The sequence below is a fragment of the Mirounga leonina genome, unplaced genomic scaffold (genome assembly GCF_011800145.1).
Source record: "Mirounga leonina isolate KUSES-001 unplaced genomic scaffold, KU_Mleo_1.0 Mir_129, whole genome shotgun sequence".
Lineage (NCBI taxonomy): Eukaryota > Metazoa > Chordata > Mammalia > Carnivora > Phocidae > Mirounga > Mirounga leonina.
This window is the reverse complement of record NW_023270323.1, coordinates 24,573,073-24,592,212: the sequence shown is the minus strand read 5'-3', so window position 1 is coordinate 24,592,212 and position 19,140 is coordinate 24,573,073. Positions and strand designations below refer to the sequence as shown.

General features: G+C 36.5%; 1 protein-coding gene across 5 annotated transcripts in view; it reads left to right on the top strand.

Moving 5' to 3' along the window:
- SLC4A4 (solute carrier family 4 member 4) overlaps positions 1-18,892 on the top strand; it is a 351,065-nt gene extending 332,173 nt beyond the window's left edge. For all 5 annotated transcript variants that reach the window (XM_035004843.1, XM_035004842.1, XM_035004844.1 and 2 more), the window contains exons 21-26: positions 2,614-2,682; positions 5,335-5,508; positions 7,868-8,029; positions 11,409-11,505; positions 14,095-14,173; positions 15,113-18,892. In XM_035004843.1, the coding sequence (XP_034860734.1) occupies positions 2,614-2,682; positions 5,335-5,508; positions 7,868-8,029; positions 11,409-11,505; positions 14,095-14,138 (546 nt within the window). In that variant the 3' untranslated portion in view covers positions 14,139-14,173; positions 15,113-18,892. The remainder of the gene's footprint in view (positions 1-2,613; positions 2,683-5,334; positions 5,509-7,867; positions 8,030-11,408; positions 11,506-14,094; positions 14,174-15,112) is intronic.
- Positions 18,893-19,140: the final 248 nt, after the last annotated feature.

Here is a 19,140-nt window from a genome sequence, read left to right as displayed (position 1 = left end):
TATGCTAAATCTCCACTGACTTCAATTTAACTTTTCTGTCTGGTTGTAGGACCAAGCATTTAACTCTCTCATTTTTAATGTTTATTAAAAGCATTATAATATTTACTTATAATTGGGCTTTTTGGTTTCCTGGCTATGTTTAATTATGTAATTTTATTTGCACAATTTTATGATTTGGCAATTCTCAAGTGCCTGTGAAGCTAGTATACCTTGTGTTTTTTGTGTTTTAATTTCTCCTGTCTTGTTTTATAAAAATGCCTATCTGCTATGCAATGTATATTATACTAGTTTAACTTAAAATGGGATCACATCTTTTTAAAACATTCTTCTTTTTCCTCCTTTGGGAAATTTCTTTTGTGATGAATGATTCTATTGTGATGAATTTTTAAGGATTGACCTTTTGATATGACTCTGAACCAAATCCAATAAAAAATATCCTCTAACCCAGTAATTGAACCAAATCCAATAAAAAATATCCTCTAACCCAGTAATTCTGTCACATTTCATCAAGGTTTCCAAACTGAAAGATTTTTAGTGAGACACATTGCACTATTTTAAAGAAAATGGTGCATTTCTTAAGACATTTGTATCACAGTGAAGTTGACTCAAAATTTGAATCAGTAGACTTCCTTATATGTGCTATTTCCTTTTCACCAAAGAATTTTTTTTTTTAAAAAAACATCATCATCTCTCAAGCTGTTTTCCTACACGTACCCCATTCTGAGTTAAGGGTAACTTCTGATTTTATTTTGTGGTAGATTTGGTGAAATATGACATAAATTCAGAGAGAATAGACCTCAGCACCATGGTACAACTTTCCTTCACTCTGGTCCTAGAACTACATTAGAGAAAATATTTAGCTAAACTTAGGGGAGGGGTGGAGGTAAGGCTCAGTATCACCTTTGTGATTACTTTCTTTCAAGCCAGAAAAAACACTTTACTCAGATTAAAAACTAACTACTGCGGGATTTCTAACTACATGCCCAACTATAAGAGAACTATACTTCTCTTTTTGCCTTTCACCTTTCTTTCCTTCCCAAGGAATTAGAAATGAAATGAATGTATGAAAGGAATCATCATATATTAAAGAAAAGTGGGAGTGCCCTTGCCGGCAAAATATGTTTTAAAAAATTAAAAAATGAGTGAAAGCTGTGAAGTGGTTTTTTTGTTGGTTATTTTATTTATTTATTTATTTATTTGGTCAGTTTGTACAGGAAATATATGCATTCTCGAAATAAAGGCACGTGTCAGAACTCAGGTGGCTTGAACTCAGGTGGCATGAACGGGATGTGCTCACCTCTTTGTGGTGATTGTGGGGTATGACAGCGCGCCTGGTGTCCCCAGTACTCACACTGTCCCTCCGACCCCCTCAACAGTCAACACCACTTACTTATTTCTGAGCTCAAGATCAAATTAGCTATGTTACAATCACTAGTTTTTTCTAGAAGGAGCGTATGATGTTTTATGTAAATAAATATATGTATTACATATGAACTTAACAATTCCTATAGCTAGCCGATAACAATTGGAGATAGTCATGACATATTTTGAATTTACTAATTCTCCAGTAGTGGCCAAACGGTCTCAGATACAGAACCGTTTTAGGTCATTCCAAGGGGAGACTGATAGAAATTGTGTTTCATTTAATACATGTTATAGTTCTTTAAAAATTACTCTGAAATCATACTGTTTCCTGGCTACAAAGCCTCCTTTATGTAGATTTGGTAAGATGGAACTTAATTGATTGTGGTTTTTGAAAACCGAAATTACTTGAACTTCTTTTCAAAATCCAAGCTTGAGAACCTTTTGTTGTTCAAATAGAAGACTTCCTAGAAATAGAATCAACCTTGAGTTGCTTAGTTTCTACAGTACTAAGGACATTTCAAAGGTCTAGGAATAGATAAAACTTAAGGAACATCGAATTGGAACTTGCTATTGTTAAAATACTTTGTATTATTGTAAAAGACTCTTGCTAATTAATGCCTGAAAATGTATTAATTCACTCTTTAAAGATGTGTATTACTACATGTGTATAATTAATTGCTTCCGTATGCCCGATGCTCCTTTCAAGCAGTGTTCTCATTAGTTAGTCCTCTTAATATTCCTGAGAGGAAGAAAGGGGACAGCCGTTTGATGTTTGCTTAATTGAAAGAGGCATTTACACACCAAACTGATAGATCATTTGGCAAATATTATTAAGAAAAAATCAACAGACTGTTGGAAAGGAACTTGGTCTCAGGAGTGAAGCAACCACTGTCTACCTCTCTTTCTACCTCACATTTCATGCAAACATCTGGTTTACATAATCGTTCCTTTTAAGGGGAAAGGGAAACATTTTTTTTTCCCATTTAAAAAAATTATTTTTGAGGTCATGCATGCTGATTGTTTAAAAAAAAATGCCAACGGGCATCAAATGAAAGTTGAAAGTCTCCCTCCACGTATTTTTAGTATAGAGTTTAGAAGTTTTGTCAATGACGAGTACACTAATTAGAGGTCACTATATTATTATGTCCTAGCTTTTAGTTTCAGATTTGGCCTTTATTTAAACTATCCTTCTTCATTACTGTTTTTATTATTTTTTTTTAACCTTTCTCCATTTTTTTTTCTTTCTAGTTTATTCCCATGCCTGTACTCTATGGTGTGTTCCTGTATATGGGGGTAGCATCCCTTAATGGTGTGCAAGTAAGTTTTCCATAGCAATCTAAATATAGTTGTGTTTCCTTCTAGTAGTAAGAGTAGTCCAGTAACAGATCTTTGATGAGAAGTGCTACTCATTAACTGCTGAATTTTTAAAATGTGTGTATTAACAGAAAACAAACTGGTGGTTGCCAGAGGGGAGGGAGGTGGGGGGGTGGGTGAAATAGAGAAAGGGCATTAAGAGTACTTATCATGATGAACACTGAGTAGTATATAGAATTGTTGAATCATTACATTGTATACCGAAAAGAATGTTGCACTATATGTTAGATAGGTAAGTAGGTAGGTAGATAGATAGATAGATAGATAGATAGATAGATAGATAGATAGATAGATAGATAGATAAAAGGCATTTGTTTCCGACTTTCTCTGCCATACACCTGCTTCTTATTTCTGACTTAATTAACAGAATTAATTTGTGCTAACAAATGTTACCATACGTACCATTCTTGAAATAAGCTGTTAAAGGTCATTTAACTGGGGAAGTGAGAGAGCTGTGACCTATCTTCCTCCCTCCTCCCTTCCCTCCTTCCTTCTCTCTTTTCTTCTCTCCTTCCTTCCTTCATCTCAAGAAGGAAATTGAACCCTTTCGGTGTGCTCCTCAAGATACTGTTTATCCATCTGCCTTTAAACCATACTAAGAACGGGCTATTATTTGATTCGCTTTTCACATGACTGAGATAAATAATCAAAAGTTTTGCATCAATAAAAGAATAAAGTCAATGTGGTTTAGTGCTACTTTTGTCCAAAACTTAAGCTATTCACAATTTGGGTAAAACTGGCCCCTTTTAAAAAAAACATCACTGGGGAAAACTTCGTAAGGGACTTTGTCTTTCAATTGAGGTTTAATTTAATTGGCACCGGGAGACTGGAAGTACTTCTGCTGCTTTCTGGCACCTTGTTAATTGTAGACTTATTTAGCACTTACTAATGTTTTAATGGGAAAAGACTGCATGTTCTGTGAACATCATAAGAATTTATTTAAACCCCTTCATAATAGTCCTTGCTTTCATTTATTGAATTTAGATTAATTTGGTTTTAGAGTCAGATAGAGCTGGGCAGGGGGCCAGACCCCCCAAAACAGAAAAGGCTGTTTTATTTTTCCGTTTTTTAGGTCCCCTCTGGGTAGAGTTCTTCACTGTTGGGATATTTGTCACAAAATACAAGATGGTGCTTTGTAGATTGGACTAGTTGAATGTGAATGGGTGTTTATTTGTGCCTATGAAACTTTTGGGCAAGTACCTGGCTTTGTAAATATTCTTTTTTCCCCTAAATGGAAAAATATGGAACTAATATGGCTCCCAAACTAATAGTTCTTCTTCTTTTTTTTTTTTTTCTTTTTTGGCCTTAATAGGTCAGTCTAGATCAGAAGTTTGATTTTTATATGTTCTAGGTACTTAACCGATAGTTGGAGCTCAGTACATGTTTATTAAATTAAATAGAAGGCAAAAAATCAACAATTTCACAGGGATGGGGAAAAAAATCTTTTGCTAAAGGCACAGCCTGGGGATTTCTTAAATTCTGCAGTGCTGTTGTCCCTCTTGCCTTTTCTCTTTACTTTTCTCTTGATTCTCCCTCTTTTAGACCTTTTGGCAAGATTTGATTTAGCAAGAAATTTTGTAACCCAGTCTTTATAAACAGCAGGGTCCCCTCCAGTCAAAAGTAGGCCTAGACAGAGAAAGAAAGTTTGTTACATAGGAAATACCTTCCAAGAAGCTTGTCTGTGATAGTCTAGTTTATTTGCACACTTCCCCCTTTCCTCTGGAAAGAAAGTAGAGATATTATGTCAGAGTCTTATTACATAATAATTGAATTCAGCAGCTATTTACTGAGTATCTTTCATTCGAGGGATCCTCTGGGAGGTACCTAAATATCATCCTCACCATCATCCACAGCAACTCAGCAGTTAATCTTTGAGGCACAGCACCTGGCACAGAGGTGCTCGGCGGCCCGTGTAGTACCTGTTTCTGTGCAACATTGTGATAGCCTCTCCTAGGTTCCAATGTCTAGTTGTTGACACTCTGAAACTCACCATCGTAGTCCTATGGCTTTTCTTTGAAAAGAATGGTAATGAATTGCTGAATGTTATTAGTTAAGTTATGCCATAGATAAATAATGTGGAATTTATGAAAATACCAATGCATTCCCATTTTCAAGTTGGAAACTTCCTTTATATCCTTGAAACATCCCGAAATGTCTAAGATGCATAGTAGCATCTTTTCTTCTTTCAGGTAAGGTGGCTGAGGCAGAGTAAGATACATGAGTTAGATGTCTTCCTTCATTACAAAAATAGTCACAAGATTCTCTCTCCGGAGACTCAGATAGTAAAAACAGAAAGTAAGAGATGAGCATCTAGAATTTATATTTGGCTTTGTGACTTTATTCTTTGGTGGCCACTTTGTCTCCTATATCTGCATAACATTCCTGCAAAGTAACAATATTGGAAGACTCCTATCATGTCTTACTGTGCTGGACTAAATTTCTGCATTCTCTGACCGGGGTCCTCTGAAAAGGACACTGCTTGCCTAAATTATAGAATATATAAATGACTAGTCGTTAGTTAGGCATTGTGGAAATGACTCTGTGTATCTGCTCTTGAAGTAATATGATTGTACCCTCATCTCCTTTCCTCCCCAGTTCATGGATCGTCTGAAGCTGCTGCTGATGCCCCTGAAGCACCAGCCAGACTTTATCTACCTGCGCCATGTCCCCCTGCGCAGGGTCCACCTATTCACCTTCCTGCAGGTGCTGTGTCTAGCCCTGCTCTGGATCCTCAAGTCAACCGTGGCTGCTATCATCTTTCCAGTCATGGTAAGGATTCCTTTGATTGAACCTCCCCATGAAGTCATAGCAGTGGCATTTGTTTTTATAATATAGAAGACACATACGTCTTTTCTGTGTGGTTCTCATTTTTTCCAGCTTTGGCCAAATAATTTTGATTTGATCAATTGTTATTTAAGGTTCCTATGTCTGTGGTCATCTATGCTGGACTTTAGTGTCAAACTCAGCTGAGTTCAGATACCAACACTGGTTTCTGCTGGCCGGGGAACCTCCATGAGCTGCCATGAACTTGTCAGTAAAATGGGCATGGCTTTAGTATTGTCATTCTGAGCAACGATGATAAATATGAAGTATAGAGCACAATGCCTGACATCTAGTAGACACCAGTGCACAGGAGTTATTTTTAAAATATTGTACAATAGAATCAATCTAAATGATAAAGTACAGCACATTACAGTCCAAGTAATAAGAAAACAAGTTTGGCAACTTCTGAGAGGTCCCAGTGAATTAGAAGGAATGGAGTGAAAAGTGCAGTTTTTGAAGTTCTTGCTAAGTTTAAGGATAAGTCTGGGCTCTCAGTCCTTGCCACGATATGATGAGAAGCAAGGTAAAATAACTAGCATTGCACTTGGAAGTACAAGTGAAAGAAGGAAAAAAGGAAATGCTAGCCCTGCATTCGGCTTTATCATTAAATTTTATACTTTACCATAATTTTCCATTTCTTGCAAGAAAATGCACACGCATATACTTGAAGCAAGTCACCAAGCTAGCCTCAGGTCTGATCTGTCTCTCCCACAACTTTGGAAACAGAATTCTCATACACAGACATACTTTATTTTTTTTAATAAAAATCCTCTTACTCTTAGCCAGAGTTATTATTTTATCTCATGTGTATTTGTTGTTTGTAATTTTTTTTTGCCATAAAATACTAGTGATATTTGTAGAGTCATATTTTTTTCATGATGGTCCCTTATATCCACCCCCCCCTTTTTTGTCTTAAACTCTGTTAGTACTGGAAAACACAATGAGTATGAGAAATGACTCCCATTTGCCTCTTGGTACAGTCTACCTATTAGTTTTGCTAAAGACAGGAAAAACAAAGTTATACCTGGATAAAGTTGAAATAGTCCAGTAAATCACTTACTGCTTGTGCTTAATACTAATAAAAAAATGCGTTCCCTTTATAACTTTATTTTTTATCTTTCTAGAGCTTTTCTTTGATCACCAAACAATAATGTAGTATCAGTAGGGTAGATGTTGTTAATTTCTCTAGGAGATGAAGAAACGGACCTATAGAGAGCATGATGTGGATAAACACAACTGTTTAATCTGAGACAGAGTCATGATTCTCATATATCCTGTGTGTACTAATTTTACTCTTGAGCAAAGGCATCTTTAATGCATCTTTAGAAGTGACTGTTCAAGGGCAACTCATAGCATCAAAGATATATATTTTAAGATTTTAGAGGCAGACAGCTGGAGCCCTTGTATTTTTTCCTTACCTGGCTTTGTGATCTTGGATGACATACTTATGTCTCCAGGCCTCAGTTTCCTCAGTTGTAAGATGGAGATCGTAATATCGACTTTTTGAGTTTGTGGTGGGAATAAATGAGAAAATCCTGCCTAAGAGTTTAGCACAGCCTCTGACACACTGTAAGTTTTCTGGTCATAGTAGTGATTGAAGTTGCCCCATAGATTAAATGGTCTGAGCATACTCAAGGACTGCCTCATTATTAGTACTTTGAAGATGTTGTAGTATACTGTACATTGTAGAGATTTTCTTGATTTTCAAAAACTTGTGTAATGTTTTAATTTTGAATAATTAGAAATCAAATGCAGGCTGCTTCTTCCCTTTAAACTTTCGGTCATTTTATTGAAAATCTGACATGGAAGAAAATGGTCTAAAAAATAATCCTTTCGTGGGTGCCTGGGTGGCTCAGTCGTTAAGCGTCTGCCTTCAGCTCAGGTCATGATCCCAGGGCCCTGGGATCGAGCCCCGCATTGGGCTCTCTGCTCAGCCGGGGGCCTGCTTCTCCCTCTCCCGCTCCCCCTGCTTGTGTTCCCTCTCTTGCTGTCTCTCTCTCTGTCAAATAAATAAATAAAATCTTAAAAAAAAAAATAATCCTTTCGTGTTGACATTCTAAGTGAATGTGATCATACATTTCAGTGAAGAAAGTAAGTTTTATTTAAGACTTCTATGACCCAACTTTCCCCATAAAGAAAATGTCTGTGGTCCAGGTAATATAAATCCGTATAAGCAAGATGAGTTCTATCATATTCTAGCCTTATGCAAGATAGGTTTCTACTGCCTTTGATAGGGTACTATCAATGCTCACCATGACTTCATCTGACATGGTTTCTTTTATACTTTCTATATTTATCCTTTTAGATCTTGGCACTTGTAGCTGTCCGAAAAGGCATGGACTACCTCTTCTCCCAACATGACCTCAGCTTCCTCGATGATGTCATTCCAGAAAAGGACAAGAAAAAGAAGGAAGATGAGAAGAAAAAGAAAAAGAAGAAAGGAAGTCTGGACAGTGACAATGATGATGTAAGGAACTTTCCAAAATTCCAAAGTAAAGCTAAAGAGATAAATGTGAAAAAAATATATATGTGAAATATATATATATGTGAAATATATATATATTAATACATATAATCCTTTATGTGAGATATGGCTGAGTTCCAAGAATGTTCACCTGGCTGGGTTACATGTCATTCTTCACTTTCCTTTGCCCTTTATTTTCTCTCCTTAGTTTTTTATATTTTCTGAAGTCTTTCTGTAGCCATTAATATACTAATAGCGATAAAATGACTTCCAAAAAAAAGCCCACCACATCTAAAGAACTTCAGTCTCCCATCTCATAGATAAAAAAGAAAACTTGCTTCATAATGCTATAAAATGTATTTGGTTCACTATTGATGATCCAGGATTTAAATATGAGCTAATAACTCAGTTTTATGTAATTTCAAGCCTGATGTGGACAAATACCTATGACCTCACCTCCGGTGATCTATGTATCCACTTGAGTAGGCTCTCAACCACAGTTCTCTTCTATTGTACTTATCCTCACATTGAACTTGGACATGATTTAAGATGATCTCTCTGTAACCCTTCAGTGAAAAGGAAAGGGAATTGGAGCTTAGGGTCTTTATACATAATTGTAGTAGGCAGTTTTGTAGTCCAGATGATCCTCCTGCAATTGAGTGATTAAGTTGAGAAATAAAATTATTGGCCTTTTTTTTTTTTTTTTTTCTTTAGGAGACCATTTCACAGGTGCTCCAGTAGGGGTCTGTAATCAGTACTAGGAGAACAGCTGGGATTATTTCACACACGCACACACGCACACACACACGCACGCACACACGCATAATTTATCCCAGTAGCCTTTCGAAAGGACTGCCAAAATGACATTTTCTGTGTGAAGATTTGTTGTGGATTTTACACAGCGCAGTATCCACATTCTAATTGCACCCCTGGTTTACAGTTGTAAAGTGGGAATATAGTTAAGTTTTGGTGTCTACTCTGTACTTGATCATTTTGAGTGATCATGCATACACGTCCTACTTGCCATAACAGCTCTTTACAGTATATGTTTCTGTTCCTATTTTACAGGAGAAAATGTAGCCTGAAAAATGTTAAGTCATTTTTCTAAGTGTACCCGGCCAGTACTGGCAAAGCCAAAACTCTAGCCCAGGCCCGTCTGGTTATTTCCAGCTGGTCAGGCTGTCTGATTGTATTCTTTGTGGAGAACTTAGAAATAGTGCAGTGAAGGAAGGCAACAGACAAAATTGGATTTCAGATAAATTGATCCAATAAAAAAAGGCTAAATATATGAGGCACATTTAGCTAAAGAGAAAAGAGTCCGAGGGAGCTTTGGTGACTGTCATCATCCATTTTCAATGAGAACAAGTGTATAGATTTTCTGTTTCCAGTGATGACGGAAAAAGAGATTGTGTTTAAATTGCAGTACAGATTAGGGTGCAGTGTTAAAAAGAATGATATGTTTACACATTGACTAGAAATCAAAATTTGAAATTAATTTCTAGACCACTCAAGACAAAAAAGAAAAAAGGAATGCCTGAAATACTGACATAATTGAAGTAATATTTCATCTTGAATTTTCAAAACAAGTATGCCAGTTGATGTACATGGACACCAAACTTAAAATTTATCACATATTACTAATATATGAACTAATATTATAGAACCCTCATCTCTAATCGTTTTTAAGAAAAAAATAATAAAATACCGACTTTTGAGATGTTTTAAATTTGTGTTCTCTGGTGTCAAAAGTTGGATCAGATGAGCTCCTGAGAAGTCCTTCTAATTCTTTGTTTCAATTTTTAAGAAATCATATTTTACTTAAACAATTCTATTATTTTATTAATGGTATTTCCCATTTCCAGCTCTGTATTTCCAACAGTTTTCTTGAAGATAATGTGTGATACTTGTTTCTTTTCTTTTCCTCTTTCTCTTCTTCCCCCAGCCCCCGCCAAAAAACAGCAAGCTTATGTATTTGTCTTAGTGAACTCAACCAGGCAATTTAGAATACATATGTGTAATAAGTTCTCTGTGTTGAGCTCATTATTTAGGGGCTCTCCTAGCGTTCACCTCGTAATCAGGGGTGCTGGGGTCCATTGATAAAGAGAGCTACACAGGGGCACGGCAGCTACAGAACTTTTATGCGCAGAAGTATTGAAAATTATGGCTTGGCAGTATTTTGAACCACTCAGTCATTTTTGGATCTGGCTGGTAGGCTATGGTTAAGGGTCGGCTTCCAACCTGTTCATCTATAAATGCTATTATTTGGAGAAACGTTTGAAATACTGTGATTAAAACTTGTCCTTCTTGATATTCTCATAAAGGTACATGCATGTGGCATCTTCTTTTTTTTTGTTTTGGTCAATTTAAGTGCAATATCTTAGTCCTTTAAAATCATACTGTGGCCTATTACCCTCTTTAGATTCACCTTAAAAGAATTTGCAATATATATAGTAGTCTGTATGTTAAGGTTTATTTTTTCTTTATTTTCTTTGACCTCTGGTTCTTTTTTTTTTTTTTTCCTCCTCCCATCTTTCTGCTAAAGGGCATCACTTTGGTACTTTCAGTTAAGGAATGGATTTGATCTTTTCAGTCCAAACATAGACCTGTATTCAATATAATGAATTCCTTAAAAAAGGAAGGAGGTAATCCTGTGAAAATCTGTTATAGTTTTGGCTTTGGTGACCTGTTTTTTCAAACAGCCCCATGAATAGCTGCCTGATTTTATCATTTTATTTTGGTTGTGATTCTTCTCTGCTTACCTGACAATCATAGGTACCTTCCTTTTGTTTATTTTCTGTTTTGCTAAGCTTTCAGATATTTTTGGTATAAACAAATTTAAATGAACCTTTAACTCTAAAATAGTTTTGATGGAGTATTGGGGGGGGTTATTTTCAACTATACATCAAGGGCTCCTTGATAGTGAATGTTAGTCTTCTACTTGTCTTGGAAGGAAAATCTTGGACATGGAATCAGAAAGCATAAACGAAACAGGAATTTCAAGACCATGTTCTAGTTGAGGGAGTTTACTAAATTTAATCTTTCATGTTGAGATTATTTACTTTACCCTACAACAAAGCCATAAATATTTGCGGATTGGGAATCCAGCTTATGGAAAGCTTTACATTTGTTTTAATTTATAGTGATCTCTCTTTGGTGTGGTTTTAGTTTTAATTGACTTTATCCCATTAAGTCAGAAGAGAGGAGAACAAATGTGAGAAAAATTGTGTAGAATTTGAAAAGTTAGCAAGTAAAAATGATTATGTCAAAGTCTTTTCTCCTTAGACAATGTAAATGGTAATATGATAGGTTTGATCAATACTGGGAGAGAGGGAGGGCTATATAGTAAAAACTTTCTAAAAATTGTTGTAAATTTCTTTCACAGTCTGATTGCCCATACTCAGAAAAAGTTCCAAGTATTAAAATTCCAATGGACATCATGGAACAGCAACCTTTCCTAAGTGATAGCAAACCTTCCGACAGTGAGTAGAACTAACCTCTTGCATGTCTGCTCAAACATGATTTGCACTTGCAGAGAAGAAACTTTAGAATTATCATTTACATTAACTTTCCCTCTATTTTCTTTTCTGTTTTTCTGTGTGAAGATTTACACTTACTTACTATCAAACTTAGTTTTACATTCCTTGAGCTTCGTTCTCTTTCCTTTTATCCATAACCTTTTAAGTTTTTGTTTGGTAGTCTTTTCTCTGACCCACATTATCACCAGTTTCTTTCAGTTGCTAAGCTCATAACCGTATTTTTGATTGGCGTTCCATTCTTTCCCGCAGGCATTTAGAGGTGTGGCTTGTAGTACCACATCACTGTCTGTTACTGTCTGTCTGCCTTAGGCTTCAGCCAATGACCAGCTGAGCTCAGACAGAACCTGCATCTGAATCATCAGCGAATCCATTGTTCATGCTGAGCATTTGGAATAATTGTTATTTTCAATTAAATTAGCAATCATAAAATATTAATACAACTTTTTAGGTATTACTTATAAGATATATGCAGTTTCTTCCTAATTTCCTTATTCCTTTTCTGCTATTTCAAAAACACCTTTTTAACTGGACTGGTCTTTTGGGGTGATAGGTTGGTGGCTAAGGTGTAGTGATTTCTGACACATCATCTTTTCTTCTGTAATTGGGGTAACAGGCCACTTGAAAAAGGGGACAACCTCTATGGTAACATTAGTGAATATCTCAAGCTTTTCCAATAGCAAGTAGCAATTGCTTCCAAACTACTTTCACTTTGGGGTGTCATTTGAAGAAAATATCTTCTTTTAGATCCAGATGCACTTCAAAGTCTACTGACCTATTAAGGGAGAAAAAAGACAGTTGAGACACTTTTATTTCCGTTTGACAGTGCCACTTCGACTTCAGTAAGAGGTTACCAAGAGAAGTTTGGAATGAATGACTATTTATGAAAAATGGGTATATTAGTTATCTGTTGCTATGTAACAAATTACCACAGAATTTAGCAACTTAAAACAACAAACAAGTACTTCCTTATAACATTCCCGACATTCAGGAATGTAGGAACAGAGAGGATTTAGGTGGTTCTGTCTCTGGGTCTCCCGTGAGATTGCAAACAAGCTTTTGGCTGGGGCCAAGCTTGAAGACAACAGGAACTGGGATCTGCTCCTAAGCTCACGCGGAAGGCAGTCGGCAGGAAGTTTCAGTTCCCCGGCCCCTGGGCACCTCCGTGGGGCTGCCCATCATATAGTTGCCCCCAGTGCCAGTGAGAATGGAGAGAGAAACCAAGACAGAAACTGCAGTCTTTTATCACTGAATCTCAGAAGTGACGTGCCATCACTTTTGCCATGTTCTGTTGGTCCCTCACAGACCAACCCTGGTACAAAATGGGGAGGAATTACCCGAGGACATGAATACCAGGAGGCGCAGGGAACATCGGGGGTCACCTTGGAGGCTGGCTGCCACACTGGGTTTAGAGAACAGTCTCGCTTTGGTGTCCAGTCCGTAACCTGTAACTTGTAACTGAGGCTAATTTCTCTTCAGTCCTATCAGCAGGATTTAGTTAATATTTCTTTTCTGAATTCAAGCTCCTCAAGCCGTATCCTGGCTTCATGTTTCATTTATTAAGGCTAGAGCATTAGTAGCAAAATGAAACTGTGAAAGGGACATGGCACATATGTCTTCTGTTGGCATCATGACCTGTTACAGCCTTTCTAGGTACAGTTTAAAGGCTGCGACAAAAATAAAAAATTTAAAAAAGCACCACCAGCTAGAATTCATGGAAAAAGTTTATGGCAAATCAATTATTTAGTGCTGGTTGTTATTCATTCTCTCAAAAACCCATTAGAAGGATACATGGAAAATTGATATGATATTAGAAATTTACTTAACCAAAATATCTTTGGTCATTCTAACTGAAATCTTTTCTAATGTCATATTAATCTTTTATAAGCCATGAAAGAACAAAACTGATAGTAGAGGTGCCCGATAATTAAGTTCCTCACAATCTTTTCCTCCCCCATGAATAACACCAGGACAAAACTGTGGGTGCTGAAGATGAAAGGAAATCCAAGGGCAAGGCTGAAGACATTAAGTAGATGCTCTAAAATTGATTGGCCTCCTACCCTTTCACAGAAGAAAACAACAGTGGTCCATCCCAGAATACCTAGGGGAAATGAAACTAACAGATTTTTATCTTGGTCACCTAACTTAGTTTCTTAGCTCAATACGATGTCTCTTGAAATTGTCTAGGGGTGCCTGGCTGGCTCAGTTGGTTGAGCATCTGACTCTTGATTTCGGTTCAGGTCATGATTTCAGGGTCATGAGATCAAGCCCAGCTCCGCACTCAGCGTGGTGTCTGCTTGTCTTTCTCCCTCTACTCCTCCCTCTGCTTGCACATACTCTCCCTCTCTCACTTTCTCTTTCTCTCTCAAATAAATAAATAAAATCTTAAAAAAAAAGAAAAAAGAAATTGTCTAAATTTGCCTCTCTCTTTCCAATTGTAATGCATCAATTTTTACAAAGATTTTTATTTTTACTCTAATTTTATACGTTACCGAAGGGTACTGTTCACGATTTAAAGAAATTTTTCTTTTCCAGGAGAAAGATCACCAACATTCCTTGAACGCCACACATCATGCTGATAAAATTCCTTTCCTTCAGTCACTTGTATGCCAAGGTAAAGGACAACTCGGTGTTTTATGTTGTTCTATGGGATGATTACCCCACAGAAATGTAGTCCATGGCAGATTATTGGCAGAACGCCTTGTTTTCCTTCCTATCTACAAGCTATCTTGAATCAATTACCCAATCCCCAAACCTCACCCCAGCTTTTATGTAGAAAGTATTCTAAGAGACCTACTATCCTTAGAAGTAATGGACACATTCAGTATCGTTAAGGTAAAGCCCAGGATCAATGTTTGCTTTTATCATTTCCATATCATCTCTGATTTAAGGGATAACCGCTGTTTTCTGTCAGCTGTCCAGTAGTTTTCTTCCCTAATCTTAACACGACTCTAGACATTTCACATCTTCCTTGATTTTCCAAAAAGCAAAATCTCAGAACATTTTCTTCATGTAGGTCTATTTGTCCTTTGATTTCTGATAGTATCACCCACCTGTCAGTCCTCCTTCTTGATTTTTGTGTTTTTGTGTTTTTTTGTTTTTAATCTAAGTGTGAAAGTTTATGAAATTTTCTACTTGAATCTCTTGACTCTTTTGTACCTTCATCCCATTTAAAAAATGTTTGTTTTTGGGGTACCTGGGTGGCTCAGTTGGCTAAGCGCCTGCCTTTGGCTCAGGTCATGATATCAGGGTCCTGGGATTGAGCCCCGCATTGGGCTCCCTGCTCAGCGGGAAGCCTGCTTCTCCCTCCCCCCACCCCCCCTGCTTGTCTTCCCTCTCTCGCTGTGTCTCTCTGTCAAAATAAAATAAAATAAAATCTTTAAAAAAATAAAAAAAATTAAAATGTTTGTTTTTAATAAGGAGAGAGTAGGTAAGTAAAGAGAACAGAGAACACGTTCAGCTTCTGCGCAATGCACATACATTTGACAGATGACAAGGGGAATCCGATTTACTTACTATTTCTTTTTTCTTCTTTTTTCTCTTTTTTCTCTAGTCCTCCTAGAACTCCAGTAAAAGTTGTGCCTCAAATTAGGATAGAACTTGAGCCTGAAGACAATGATTATTTCTGGAGGAGCAAGGGAACAGAAACTACATTGTAACCTGTTTGTCTTTCTTCAAATGGACAGTTTTTGTTGTTAATGTTCTTGGGTTTTGTCTAGTTGTTTATTTTTTAATTCTTGTTTTGTTTTGGTTTTTGGTCATTGGCCAAATAATCTAGCACTCACTCTGCTTCTCTCTTGCATAGGTAAAATCAAGACAGTAGTGCACCGTTCCTTAAAAACATCTGAAGAATCCCCTCTTCTTTTCTTTTTTTCAGATGTGTCCTCTGACATCCAAATTCCTTTGTCACTCAAGACACGCACAGACCCCGTCCTTTCCCTTTATTAAGCAGAGGGCAAAAGTATTAAGGCTTTTTGTAACACCTTTGATTAAAATATTGAAGGAACTTACAACTTTAGCTTTGGAGCTGTGCTTACTTACTGGCTTGTGTCTCTCTGGTAGAAGAAACTGGGGCCTCCAGGCAGAGTCCCTCCTTGCTTATCGAGCTCTCCAGGACTGGAAAAAAGTGCTGCTATGCTAACTTGCTCTTGCTTGTGAGCCCTAATCTTAGAGTTATCAGAAGAAGAAAAACTCAAGGTACTTTACTCCCTGTAGAGAAACTATTGCCATCATTGTAGCAAGTGCTAGAATATCCCTTTTTCCTATGCAACTTTTTTTAACCCTTTAATGAACTTATCTGTTGAGTACATTGAAGAATATTTTCTTCGTAGATTTTGTTGTTTAAATTATGGGGCCTAACCTGCAACTCATTTTTTGTCAATTTTTTAAACTTTTTTTTAATTACTGTAAAGAAAATGAATTTTTTCCTGCAGCAGGAAACATAGTTTTGAGTAGTTCTACCTCTTATTTGTAGCTGCCAGGCTTTCTGTAAAAATTGTATTGTATATAATGTGATTTTTACACACACATATACACACAAATACACAATCTCTAAGGTAAGCCAGAGGGCTGGATCAGATTAAAAACACCATGTTTCTAAGCATCCATTTTTCCCTTTCTTTAAAAGAAACTTACTGTGCTATGAAGAGATTGGGGGAGAAGGGAGAAGCTCCTATGTAATGGGAATAACTGATGTTTTGTTAATAGTAATATCCGGGCATAGATCCTGATTGTATTGCCATGTCAATGTCCTATGCAGTATTGTTAGACATTGTTTTCATTTTGAAATATTTGTGTGTTTGTGTACATACTCTGTGTGTGGCTGGTGCACATATGTGCAAAGTTGGAAAGAGACAGAGTGAAGGTAGGCGATGGGCAAAGTTACCCAGCCTCTTGTGTCATTTTTCATAAAACCCAAACCACATATGAAAAATCCATCAGAGGTCTAAGAGACTGACTCTTATACAAATGAGGGTAAATATATTTTATTGCCGGATACACCATCATTGATCCAAGAGCTCGTATTTACAATACAAAGTCCGTAGGAATATTAACAGACAATTTACTTATCTATACGGTGTTTGTGGGAATGCAGATAGATCTGCAGAGGTGTGTATATATATATATATATATATATACACACACATCCACACGTACATTTTAACAATGCTCACACATGCTTTTAGGATGGAAAGGCAATTATTTCTTGTGATTGGGACATTTAGAATATATATATGTGTGTGTGTGTGTGTGTACATGTATTTCAAGGTACCATATTGAAATTTAGAAAAAAGAAAATTAGGCCTTTGTTAACCAAATTTAGCATGTAATTTAAATGTAATGTTTTAAATAGACTGCATTATGTATTGTGAATCTGCATTAAAAATAACATTTTAAATATTGAATTCATAATTTTGGATTCATAGAACCATATTTGTGATCTATCTAAACTAAATATATATAACTAGGAGGAGTACCAGAAGCAGGATGAAACCATGTATTTTGGTTTCATAATATGCACATAGTGACTCTCTTGTATATTCTTATATTAATTCTTATATTAATTAAATTCTCATTCTTATATTAATTAAATTATAATTCTGTCCTCTTAAAATTTTGATTATAAAAACTTTATTACCCTGAATTAGTTGTTACTTTTATAGTATCTGATAATCTTAAAACTTTAAACTTTATACAAGTTAGACATAAATGACCTGCAATTTTTTCATTAAAAGAAGCAGCAAATTACATGTTATTTGTTAAAACCTTACATGCCAAGTTCTGGCATCACATTTGTATTTAGAGCTATCCTTAAAATGATTATATTATCTAGTTTTTTCATTAGTCTAATATAAAACTATAAGAAGCTTTTCCTTTTTCTTTACCAAGGGAAGCATCAATAAAATGTCTAAGAGTCACGCATAGTAAGTTTAGCCTAACGTATGATCTTTTTAAATTAAAGACACTTTTGTTCGCTTTTATAAAGGCCCTGGATGTAATACTTTATTTTTCTGATCATGAATCAAGTATTTGAGGATTCGTGCCTCTCTCCATCTCCTTCAAAGAACTCCTGAAGCAACTTAACTCAGTATTTCAGCCTTTGAGTAGATCTAAAGGCTATCTGCACCTCCACTTATGATCCATATTCTGTGACCAAAGGTTGAAATTCATGAAATGAATGCAGAACAGTACCTTCCGTTTGCTAAAAGTAACAGTTCATATCAAACCCTTTCAATATTTTGGAACCCAGGGAAGCTTTTAAAGAATCATTACTTTCAGAGGAACAGGAGTAGTTACCAAACAAGCAAACAAAACCCGCAGTCCATACAGAGCCACCGAATCATCTGTATTTTAACTGAATTTACTCCTTTTCTGAGAAGTTTCTATGTAAACTGGACACACAGAATACAATACAATGGGGAATTTTTTTTTTACCAAGTATCTTTCCCTGGTGTGAGTACAGAGACATGAAATATTGAAGTTGTTAGGAGAATAAGACTAAGGGCAGCTCCCAAGATACCAAGCAGAAGGCCTGTGATTGTACAAACTTACTGCTGAAGAGATCACTGGGCCAAGAGTTGGCCTTATCAAAGGAGCATAAAGGCCTCTGGTTTTGCATTTGAAAGGAAAATCTCTTGGAGACGCTGTTTTCCTTGATAAAGATCACTCTTTTCTGCCGTGTGAGACAGTGACTTGGAATCCGAACTATTTGCTGTGCCATGGGCCGTGGTGTTCCTGCCTCTTCTTCCAGTCAAGCGGTGGAGTGGGGCTGGGCGATGGAGGCCTCAAGATGTACAAAAACAAAAAACAAAACCCTCTCTGATCAGCCCCCACCTCAAAAAATGGGGGGTGGGGAGAAGTGATCATCCGCTGTCAGTAATTTGGGTTGTGTATATGTTATGCACACGCACCAACACACACAGAGTAAATCTTTTATCAGCTATATATTGCTGTTTAATACAGAGAACGATTGTCTTCCGAGTTTTTGGTTCTTTTTTTTTTTTTTTTTAACTGTGTTAAAGTACTTGAAATGTATTGACTGCTGACTATCCTTTAAAAACAAAACGAAACCATTTGAGTTGTATTACAGAGGTTGACATTGTTCAGGGATGGGACAAAGCTTTCTTCAATTCTTTTCATACCACTTAATGATTTTGGTGCAGGAACTTGAGATTTTCTTATTTATTCCATGATATTTCACATCCATTCTTCACAGCATGAGCATAAAGCCCAGTGGCGCCAAGTGGCTGAATACAAATGATATTTTACAACACTTGACTGTCCGAAGGGCCTTGGGAGTTTTCAGATGATGATTTCACTGAGCTTCATTGCAGCCTGAAATAAAAAAGTTGTATGATATATGCTAACCAGTCAAGTTGTGTTTTGACCAATTTGGATATGCCCTATTTCTTAGCTCATTTCTCTGTGCTCTATGGGTACATAACAAATATCCTGAATTCTGTGTCCCAAGCAGATAATTGCAACTCAGGGCTAAAGTCATCCAGTGAAACTTTTAGAGCCAGAAGTTAACTTTGTCCCAGTCCTACAATGTGAAAAGAGTGAATAGTTGCCTCTTTTTAG